Here is a 12,321-nt window from a genome sequence, read left to right as displayed (position 1 = left end):
TAGCATCTACAAATACTCAATCACTACAAAGAAGAAACAGAAGCATTTAAAACAATCTCAGCTGATAAATATCTCTTTATCCTAGAAGCCAAGATATTCATGCTACATTTGAATTGGCAATAACTGTTGTTAGTTTTACAGTGCACCAGCATCTCAAGTTATACTGCACTAGCATATCACAAACTAATATGCATGTCATAAAGTCTGAAACACCTGGAAAAATTTCCTACAACTAAGATTAGCTAAATACAGACCTGACTGAAGATGCCTCTAAAAAAAATTTATCTAGTCTCCATACACAATTTGAAGTTAGAAATCTTCAAATGACAGCGTGAAACCACTACAGTGTCATGGATGGCACAAAAGGACAGGAAAATAAACGATATGTAACCAATCTAATAAAACAGATTAATTTAAAAACAGTGGATAAAAAAAAAATTCTAAAGAATATGTCTTCAGCATTAGTAGAGGCATACAATGCAAAGAAAGCAAGCTTATGCAGCATCAACCAAAAAAAAAACCCTCTCATTTCAACCCTCCCATTCATTCCAAATTCCTGTCCAGCTCAACCTGAAATTTATTTAGGCTATCAACTTCCACAACGAAAGATGGAAGTCTGTTCCACCAATCAACCACCCTCTGGCTAAAGGCAAATTTCCGCACATCTGTTCTACAACTGACCTTCCTCAATTTGAATCTATGCCCCCTCAGGTTCTTAATCTGAGCAAGAGGAAGAATCCCATCAGCATTCAGCTTGCTCAACCCATTCAAGGCCTCATACACCTCAATCAGATCACCTCGCAGGTGCCTACTTTCTCTCAAGGCGCTGCAATTTGCAGAACTTAAGCCTTTCTTGGTATGAGAATCCCTTTGTTCCCCTCACCAATCCTGCTGACCTTCTTTGTACTCGTTCTAGCAACTCTACATCCTTCCTAAAATGAGGCCTCCAGACCTGTACACAGTATTCCAGGTGATGCCTGACCATTGCCTTGTACAATGGGATAATGACCTCCCTGTCCCTGCTAGCAAAATTCCTATATATCATTGACAAGACTCCATGACCTGCATTGGCAGCCCATTTGCACTGCTCAGTGAACTTCATATTTCACTGTAGAATTACCCCAAGTCTTTTCACTTTTCACTTCCTTGAGTGTAGTACCACACAGTTGGTACATTTCTCTTGGGTTATTACTACCTATATGCAGTACTTTGCATTTGTCAATGTTAAACTTCAGTTGCCACTTCTCAGCCCATTTGCCCAACTTATCTAGATCCAGTTGGAGTAGCATACTGTCTTTACTGTCGTTAACAACCCTGCCAACCTTTACATTAGCATTAGTAGAGGCATTTGATGCAAGAAAGCAATCTTATGCAGCATCAGCCAAAAAAAAAAAAATAATAATAAATAAATAAATAAAAAATAACCACTTCCACTTCACCCCTCTGTTCGTTCGAAATACCTGTCCAGCTGAGCCTTAAACGTATTTAGACTATCAACTTCCACAACAAGGGATGGAAGTCTATTCCACCAACCAACCACCCGCTGGCTAAAGGTAAATTTCCTCACGTCTATCCTACATCTGTCTTTTCTCAATTTGAATTTATGCCCTCTCAGGTGATTATTCTGAGCAAGAGGAAGAATCCCATCAGCATTGAGCATGCTCAAACCATTCAAGGCTTTATACACCTCTATCAGATCACCTCGCTGGTGCCTAGTTACCAGACACTGTAATTTGCAAAACTTAAGCCTTTCTTCGTAAGAGCGCCCCTTTGTTCCATTCACTAATCTTGTTGCCCTTCTCTGTACTCGTTTCAGCATCTCTACATCCTTCTTGAAATGAGGCCTCCAGACCTGTATACAGTACTCTAGGTGTGGCCTGACCATTGCCTTATACAAGGGAATAATCACCTCCTTATCCCTGCTAGAAAAATTCCTATATATCATCGACAATACACCATGAGCTACTCTTGCAGCCCATCTGCACTGCTCAGAAAACTTCATATCTGCCTACACAACCACCCCCAGGTCCCTTTCATTCTCTACCACTGTCAGCGTAGTACCACAGAGTTGATACGTTGCTCTGGGGTTGCTGTTTCCCATATGTAGTACTTTACATTTGTCAATGCTAAACTTCATTTGCCACCTCTCAGCCCATCTGCTCAACCTGTCCAGATCCTGTTGCAGTAGCATAGTGTCAGTAGTGTCCTTGACAACCCTGCCAACCTTCGTATCGTCTGCAAACTTGGACATTAAGCTTGATATACCATCATCAATATCATTTATAAATACAGAAAACAATAATGGACCCAATACTGAACCCTGAGGGACTCCAGTAATAACATTAGTCCACGATGAGCAGTGTCCATTGATTACCACTATCTGTCTTCTCCCCCTCAACCACCCCTTTATCCATAGCAGCAATTTGCCTCCAATGCCACACTGCTCCAATTTGTGCAGCAGACTTCCATGTGCAACAGTATCAAAAGCCTTTCTAAGATCCAAGTATATAATATCAAAGTTATTCCCTGCATCCAGTTCTTTTGTGACTGCATCATAGTATCCAATCAAATTGGGCAGGCATGACTTCCCCTTAACAAAACCATGCTGTGTCTGAGCTATAACATAACCATGATGTGTCTGAGCTATAATACATCATCTGCAAACTTGGACATTAATCCTGATATACCTTCATCAATATCATTGATGAATACACAAAACAACAATGGGCCCAGCACCAAACCCTGGGGAACTCCACTAATGACATTCGTCCACGAAGAGCAGTGTCCATTGATTACCACTGTCTGTTGCCTCCCACTCAACCAACCCGTTATCCATTGTAGCAACATACACTTAATGCCATACTTCTCCAATTTGTACAGCAGTCTTCCATGTGCAACAGTATCACACGCTTTCCTGAAATCCAAGTATATGATATCAAAATTATTTTTGACATTCGGTTCCTTTGGGACCACATCATAATATCCAATCAAATTGGTCAAATAAGACCCTCCCCCCCTTTAACAAACCCATGCTCTGTCTTAACTATTACTGCAGTCTTGTCTAGATGATTCTGCAATGCTTCTTTAACCAGTGACTCCATTATTTTCCTCGGAACACAAGTTAAACTAACAGGTCTATAGTTACTTGTGTCACCTTTATAACCCCCTTATAGATCTCGTCCACCCCAAGTGCCTTCCTTATGTTTAACTTCAACAATTTTTCCTTCACTTTGCTCTCAGTTATTACAAAATCACTTAGCTCCCTGTTGGAGTTTGATAAACCTCTGGCATTCCCCTCATTGAATAACTCCTCATGTGTGAATGTAGATGCAAAATACTCGTTCAATTTATCAACTACCTGAGCATGATCATCAATAGTCAACCCATCTATATTAAGTGGTCTAATCTGATTCATCCCTTTCCTTCTAGAGTTTACGTACATAAAGAACTCTTTGCTGTTTGTCTTTGCATCCTTTGCCAAAGATTTCTTGTAATCTGCCTTTGCCTGCCTAACCTCCTTTGTGACTTGGTTACAGACAAGCTTATATCCGCCATAGGTTTCTGTGTCACCTGATAATTTATAAGCATCCTATACATTTTTCTTCTCTGCCACAAGCCTTATTAATTCATCTGACATCCATTTAGGCCTCAACCTTGAACAGTATTTCTTAGTTGGAATGAAAACCCTAGTAGCCTCCAAGGTTAAGTACCCGAAGGCTTTCCATTTAGAATTCAACTTTGGTAACATCATCAGTTGATCCCACTGTACAGAATTTAAAAACTGTCTGAGACTCCTGTAGTCACCTTTAAGAAAGCAAAAGCCCTTCCCTTTAGCCTTGATGATAGTTACATCTTTAAGTAATTCCCATATCCCTACATTGTGATCACTGTCACCCAGTGGTTCCTTTATTTGCAAATTCTTAATGCATGAATAATCACTGCTGATAATCAGACCAAGAGTATTACTCCCTCTGGTTGACTCTCAAACATGCTGCTGTAGAAAACAGTCATCCAATAAATCCAAAAAAGTCTTGCTAGTGTGCAAGTGACCAACCCACAAGTTGCAGTCAATATCTGGAAAGTTAAAATCCCCCATTACAAGACATTCTGATTAATGGCACACTATTTCTCTGCACAACTGTTCATTGTCCTCATCAGAGACATTAGGCTTAGCACACACTCCTCTCATTTTCCCTTTCCCAGTGTTTATGTCACACCAAACAGACTCAACATTGTGCACTGTCCACCCAAGTCAACTGGATGCACTTCTTTAGATTTTATGTGTTTCTTAACTAACAGCATAAAATCTAAGGAAGCACATTCAATTCTGCACTGTTTATATCTGTGTGACACCATGTCTCTGATATCCCAACAACATTTGCCTTTGATTCCTTGATCAGCACTTCAAATTCATCAAATTTTTTTACTATACTTCTAGCATTGGTGTACATGCAAGTATTCATGTACCTGTTCTTACTCTTCATTACCCTAACATAGCCCATGTATTTACTTGTTCCATGATGCCTCCCAGCAGCTCTTGAAATCCCCAGCAACTTGCTCTCTAGGCTGCTGCTCATTACAATAGAAGCAGTGCAAGAATCACTTTCGCCTCTGCCTGCGGCTACTGTTAATCTTTTAGTTCTGTGAATCCCACCCAAAGCTAGTAGTCCCACCTAACAATGCCTTGATAGCATCAATAAATATTCTTGCACCCTTTCTATTTAAGTGTATCCCATCCCTGTAGAAGCAGTCTCTTCTGTTATGTAGCACAAACCACGCTGAAAAGATATCTACCTCGTAAGCCTTGTACAATCTCTTCAGGGCCGAATTGATTGACAAGGCTTCTTGTCAATCAATTCAGTTAAATTGATTGACATGGCAAATTTAACCCTAACTGGTGACTTTTTTCAGTATTGACCTGTACTTGTTAAGTAAATCTGCAGATCTGTTACTCTTAAGAATATTAATATTAATTTGTGTTTTACAAATAGATTAAATAGGCTTAGTAGTGTTCGTTAGCTTATTTTTTAAATCTAGCTAGTGATTTTGTAAGTTAGGACTCGTTACTTGTACTGCTATTCTTTCGGAGTGTTGGGCGTGAATATCATAGCACATAACAGTAGTGCAGAAAAATAGTAGGGTTTTAATTGTAATAAATATGCAGTTTGAAGGTTTTAATCACTTTTTGGGCATATATTTTTTTATTTTTTTTATTTTATTTAGCTAAGGATATAACAAATTTAACATTGTGATTGTTACAGTATAGCATAACTCGATAGCATACATCTCAAACTTGACAGCATAAGGTATAACATAAAAAGGAGATAGTGTAATACATATCAGCGTAGTATAGTATTATATAGTCAAGTTTAGTATAGTCTAGTCTATTAATCGATTAAATTTTATTAACCATATTTTCATTGTTAATTAATTAAATCATATTTAAACGAAAATCATTCCCTAGACTAGAGCAACAAAGCAACGTGCAGAAAGTAGCGGGAGTGTTGTGGCTTGGGGGAGAGCCAAAGGGGGCGATTCTCCGGTGCATCACAGCCTAAAAAAATGTGCAACTTGTGAAATATTTGCAGAACTTTCTGGAACAGGTAATGATCTAGCCAAGGAGAATGTCTTTGTTTATGCTAGGTGCAGAGAGGTTTGGTTTGGTTTAGATTTTATTGGCGCATTAGCAACTAAGGCTATAATGTGCCAAGAGGTGCAGAGAGTGTCAAGAAATTAAGCAGCAACTCAGTGTTCTGATGGTATCTGTGAGAGTTTGAAGAGTAGGATAGATGCCCTTGAAGGAATTAAAATGGGGTACCCATTAAGCTCTCAGCTGCCCAACTGAACACCAGAGCTCACTTTTGTGCATCAGGCAACACAGTGACAATCATCAGGGCAGAATGCACTGGTCTCACAGCAGCTAGTTATTGTTGGTGACTCTATCGTCAGAGAGACAGGAAATATATTGTGCAAAAAGGATAGGTGAAACAAGACCAGGGTATGTCTGCCAGGGGCAAAAGTAGATGACATTGTAGAGCAGATATCATCTTTTAAGGGTACAAAGGGTGATATTGTTGTACATGTTGGCACTAATTACATTAAGAGTGGGAGATCTGAAGACTTAGCAAGTACAGGTCAATGTTGAAAAAAAGTTGCGAGCTAGGGTTAAATTTAAAAGTGTCTACAATTCTGCCCAGACATGATAGGAGGAAATATGACAAGAGCCTTGACAATCAATACAGCCCTGGAGAAACTGTGAAAGGCTCATGGGGTAGAATTTTTCTCAGCCCAGTCTGTGCTTGTTAACAGGAAGGATTGTTTCTACAGAAATGGGTTACACTTAAATAGAAAGGGTGCAAGAATATTTGCTAATGCTATCGAGGCAGTGTTAGGTGGGTCGGAAAACTGCTAGCTTGGAGGGATTCACAGACTAATAGATTAATAGTAGCCACAGGCAGAGGTGAAAGTGATTCTTGCACAGCTTCTATTGGAATGAGCAGCAGCCTGAAAAGCAAGGTGCTCGGGATTTCCAGGACTGCTGGGAGTTATCATGGAACAAGTAAATACATGGGATGTGTTAGGATAACTAAGAGTAAGAATAGGTGCATGTATACTTGCATGTACACCAATGCTAGGAGTATATTAAATAAATTTTGATGAATTTGAGGTGCGGCTGAAGACATCGAAGTTATTGTTGGGATATCAGAGATGTGGTGTCACACACAGATAAAATATGCAGAATCGGAATTTAGCGAGTACAGTGTGTACAGAAAGGATAGAAAGGGAGGAGTGGTGATGCTGTTAATTAATAAACACAAAATCTAAGGAAGTGCATCCAGCTGACATGGGCGTAGAGTGCAATGTTGAGTCAGTTTGGTGTGACATAAGCACTGGGAAAGAAAAATTGAGAGTAGGCGTGTGTTATAGGTCTAATGACACTGATGAGTACAATGAACAACTATACAGAGAAAGAATCAGCTACTAAATCAGACTATCTTATAATGGGTGATTTCAACTTCCCAGATATTGACTGGAACTTGTGGGTTGGTCACTCGCACACTAGCAAGGCTTTTGTGGATTAATTGGATGATTGTTTCCTACAGCAGCATGTTCAAGAGGCAACTACAGGATGTAATACTCTTGATCTGATTATCAGCAGTGATTCTTCATGCATTAAGAATTATTATTAGTATTAGTAATGGCCTCATGGTGCAAGGAAGCCTATGGCTTATGCTGCACCAGCCAGAATCTGCAGATAAAGGTACAACAAAGTGTCAGTGACCACAGTGTGCCGATGTGGGATTTACTTAAAGATGTAACTATGGTCAGTGGTAAAGGGAAGGGTTCTTGCTTTCGTAATTGTAACTACAGTGGTCTGAGACAGTTTTTAAATTCTGTACAGTAGGACCAACTGATGATGTTACCCACAGCAAATTCTAAGTGGGAAGCATTCAAGGAAGTAATCATGGAAGCTACTAGGCTTTTTGGCCTAAACCTTGAACAGAAATACTGTTCAAGCTTTAGGCCTAAATGGATGAATTAATGAAACCAGTAGCAGAGAAAAAAAATGCATGGGAAACATATAAATTATCTGGTGACATAGAAGACTATGGTAGACATAAGCTAGTCTTTAATCAAGTCACAAAGGAAGTTATCAAAGAGAAGGCAGATTATGAGAAATCTTTGTCAAAGGATGTAAAGAAAAACAGCAAAGACTGTAAAAGGAGGGGGATGAATCAGATTGGTCCCCTTGATATCGACGGTTCAATTAATGATGAACCTGCTGAGGTATCTGACAAACTGAATGAGTATTTTGCATCTACATTCACAGTAGGAAGTCTTTATGGAAGTGGAGGCCAGAAGCTTATCAAACTCTAGCAGAGAGCTAAATGATTTTGTAATAACTAAGAGCAAAGTGGAAGAGAAATTGTTGAAATTGAACATAAAAAAGGCACCTGGGGTGCATGGAATCTATCCAGTTATTTTACAGGAGGCAACAAAGGAAGTAGTATAAACCTTTAACCATAATTATGAAAGCTTCCTTGGACTCAGGGGAGGTTCCCATTGACTGGAGATGTGCAAATGTGTTCCCAATCCAGAAAGGAGAATCAAAGGGTGACATGAGTAATTACAGACAGTTTAACTTCTGTTCCAGGGAAAATAATAGTCACTTAAAGAAGCACTGCAGAATCATCTAAACAAGACTGCAGTTATAGTTCAGACACAACATGGTTTTGTTAAGGGGAAGTCTTGTCTGACAAATCTGATTGGATACTATGAAGTGGTGACCAAGGAACTGGATGCAAAAAATAAATTTGATATCATATACTTGAATTTTAGGAAAGCTTTTGATACTGCTGCACATGGAAGACTACTGTACAAATTGGAGCAGTGTGGCATTAAGGGCAAGTTGCTGCAATGGATAAAAGGATGGTTGAATGGGAGAAGACAGAAAGTGTTAATCAATGCACACTGCTTTTCATGGACTAATGCTATTAGTGGAGTCCCCGAAGGTTCAGTTTTGGGCCCAGTGTTGTTTTCTGTACTTATCAATGATATTGATGAAGTATATCAGGGTTAATGTCTAAGTTTGCAGACTATATGAAGGTTGGCAGGGTTGTTAATGACAGTACACTTCTGCAACAAGATCGACAAGATCGCTGCAACAAAAGCTGAGCAAATGGGCTGAGAGGTGGCAACTGAAGTTTAACATTGAGTAGTTCATGGTGTCTTGTCAATGAAATACATAAATTTTGCTAGCAGGGATAAGGAGGTGATTGTCCCCTTGTACAAGGCAATGGTCAAGCCACACCTTGAGTATTGCATACAGGTCTGGAGGCCTCATTTTAGGAAGGATGTAAAGCTGTTGTTGTTGTTATTTGGTTTTCAGGAGCATTAGCAACTAAGGCCATATTGCTCCGGGATATGCGGTGGTCATTCCCTGACCTTTCCGCAACCTCCGTATTTTGTGGTGACGGGCTCGAACCCCAGTCTAATCAAGAAGCGTGTGCTACGCACTGCTGCTTCTTCCCACCTGGCTACGGAGGCGCCTGATGTAAAGCTGCTGGAACGAGTACAGAGAAGGGCAACAAGATTGGTGAGGGGAACAAAGGGTTGCTCTTACCAAAAAAGACTTAAGTTCTGCAAATTGCAGGGTCTGGAGACACGGCACCTGCAAGGTGATCTAATCAATGTGTATAAGGTTATGAATGGTTTGAGCAAGCTCAATGCTGATGGGATTCTCCTCTTTACTCACCTGAGGGGAAATAAATTCAAATTGAGGAAAGACAATTGTAGAATAGATGTGTGGAAATTTGCCTTTACCCAGCAGGTGGTTAATAGTTGGAACAAACTTCCATCTGTCATAGTGGAGGTCATCAAAAACTTAAATAAGTTCAAGGCAGAACTAAACAAGCATTTCGAGTGAATGGATGGGTGAAATGGGAAAGTTTTTTTTTTTTTTTTTTTTTGTTGGCTGATGCTATATAAGCTTGCTTTCTTGCTTCATATGCCTCTACTAATGCTAACAACCTACAGTCATCATAAATTTTCTAAAATAAAAAAAAAATGGCTTTAAATTATGAACAATATGAAGAATATTCTTGAATTAATGTTTCTAGTACCATGATCTGAAATTTGTTTTCCCCAAGGATTCTTCTCTAGTGCCCTGTATACATTGATTCTGTCTAGACCCCACAGATTTATAAGTGTGCTCCTAAAAATGCTTATTCACTGTAAAGACTGAGGGTTCACTAGTCACTCTTATAATGCATTGGCTGAATGTGCATGCTATGTATTTATGGCATAATACAAGTGGTGCACCCATAAATTTAGTTTTAGTGCGTGCACATTCCACATTGATAGCTTTTACAAGCATCAGCACACAGCAGTATACTGTAGTTATATAAATATTTAAAAAATTAATAGCACATTTTAGATTGACCGTTATCAATACCTTAGCTAACTTACTCTTATTCATCTTTCTGTATAATATAAAACAAAATGTTCTGGGAGCAGGGCCCATGGGAGTGTCTATGCATAATGTGGTAAATAATTTATTTCAATTAAAACCATAAGTAAATATTTAGAAAACTAACTCAGATTCTTCCAGAACCAAAGTTCATTCTTCCAAACACTGATTATAACCACTATGCTACCTGCAAGATGGTGGGTTTGAGCAACCATGTGGAAAATACCTTGTTTAAAATCCTATGATGACACAAAGAACTTTTATGGCCTTTTTTCCACACTGTGGTCAAATTGACTATGTGCTTTGGTCAGTCTCTGGCAAGAGCAGCATGGTTTCCCCTTCCTGGAAACCAAGGCTTTTTCGTTTAGTAAACAGGCAAACTGATCAGAGAACACAATTTTCAACAATAATATACATAGGTGTACAAGCGTTGGTTTGGGAAAACATAAAATTGAAAACTTATGTATTCCTTAAAAATCAGTGATTATAAGATCTATGTTGTTTGTATTGTCGTAGGCAGCAATGTATATGTACACTACACCCTATCGAAAGTATTCAAACAACCCCATCCTCCCCAAAGTGAATGGTGCAAATGATATATAAAGAAAACATGAAGAGGTTTAAAAGTGGCTAAAATAGCACTGATATCACAAGTATGCAGAATAATTGCCGCAAGGTGCTTAAAATGTTTAAAATCATGGATGCCATATTAATGCTTGCAACAGCACATATCTGAACCTTAAAAGTTAACCATCACCACACAGTGAAAAGATGGAAAGAATGAGGGTAAAATAGATATACTCAAATGGTCAAGTAGGGCCAAGAAACAAAGATAATAATCACCAGTCTATCCACGCATACTGCTAACAGGTCATATGGAGAGATGAGTGTCCAGATACTTCTGGCACGGTAGTTTATATCTCATCTTCAAGCTTTCGACCTGAACCAAATAATGCCACTTCTTACCCCCCACCATCCGGGGGGAAAAGGATATAGAGTATGCATTTCTATATTATACTAGAGATTTTATTTAATAAACAAAGTTCTTAAATTATGATTTCTTGTATAAGAAAGGATAACAAGTGTAGTACATCAAGTTAACATATATCTTTACAGGCTGTAGCTAGTAAATTACACAACACAGAAGTAGAAATGAAGTTGGTGAAAGCAAAAGATGACGAATGTGACCACGTACAGTTCATCATTACAGAAAAGGAAGACCACCAGCGTACTCCCGAACCTGAATTAGAAGAATTCGAGACCCTGTCCATGGAAAACAAGATTAGTCCTGCTACATTTTGCCGGGCTTTTCCTTTCCACGTGATGTTTGATCGCCAGTTGATCGTCAAACAGGCTGGTACATCAGTGGCACGTGTACTACCAGCATTAACTCAGAGTGACTGCAAAATTACTGACCTCTTTGATATGGTACGTCCTCACATGGACTTCACATTTGAGACAATCTTATCACACATCAATACTGTTTTTGTCCTCCGAACCAAAGCTCCAAACGGGAGTAATGAATCCAGGGAACATTCCAGGTAAGCAGTTGGAAGATCAATAGCTTTGAATTTATTTTATTTCATATCTATCAGGTATGTGCTCTCCGCCAACATGTATTGGGAGACCCCACCCTTGGGAAGTAATAGTTAATTTCAGAGGTGACATGATGGGTAGGAACAAAATGAATCAGAAAAGGACCTTGATCCCTTCACAAGAGGACAGTAAATGACAGTAAGAACAGTAAATTTTTCCATAGTGGGTATACCAATTTGCCCGATAGCAGAAAGAGTGAGACATCCAAAATCAGCTGTAGGAACGTAATGCAACATTCATCCTATGCCAGTTAGACCACTATTAATGAGTGCCAGAGTATGCTGGCAATTGAACTAACTGTGAGAAGAAATTGCAGAGGCAAGTTTGGGTGAGTGACTCCAGACAGTTGATGGAAATGGGATAAATGTAGAACCAACTGCTGGAAAAACACTTCATAAAATGGGTTAACATGGTTATGTAGCTACTTTAAGCTGACGCTGTCTCCCTCTTCTTTGCATATCATTGCCTATTCTGATGTCGAGAATGTAAACATTGGACATTACAGGAGTCACACAATATGGAGTGATGACACTCACTATAGTCCAGGCATCAGATGGATGTACCTGATATGGCATATGCCCAAAGAACAGCTTCTTCCACATTGTACTGTGCCATCAATGAAGTGGTATGATCAATGACAGATTTAGGTAGTCTGAGGTCCTGATGCACATATTTTTAGAAGCCACACAATAAGTTTGCAAGCTCCTTGTACCAATGATAATATCAATGGTCTGGGTCCCTAGCAACCTTAGGAC

General features: G+C 39.2%; 1 protein-coding gene across 1 annotated transcript in view; it reads left to right on the top strand.

Moving 5' to 3' along the window:
- Gycbeta100B (guanylate cyclase soluble subunit beta-1-like) overlaps nt 1-12,321 on the top strand; it is a 123,260-nt gene that overhangs the window by 41,924 nt on the left and 69,015 nt on the right. Inside the window, exon 5 of the mRNA XM_090373395.1 lies at nt 11,087-11,511. Coding sequence (XP_090229521.1) covers nt 11,087-11,511 — 425 coding nt within the window. The remainder of the gene's footprint in view (nt 1-11,086; nt 11,512-12,321) is intronic.

This window comes from Mastigoproctus giganteus, chromosome 5 (genome assembly GCF_048544385.1).
Source record: "Mastigoproctus giganteus isolate SK-2022 chromosome 5, ASM4854438v1, whole genome shotgun sequence".
Lineage (NCBI taxonomy): Eukaryota > Metazoa > Arthropoda > Arachnida > Uropygi > Thelyphonidae > Mastigoproctus > Mastigoproctus giganteus.
Note: the sequence above shows the minus strand (reverse complement) of the source record. Positions and strands in the feature narration are given on the sequence as shown.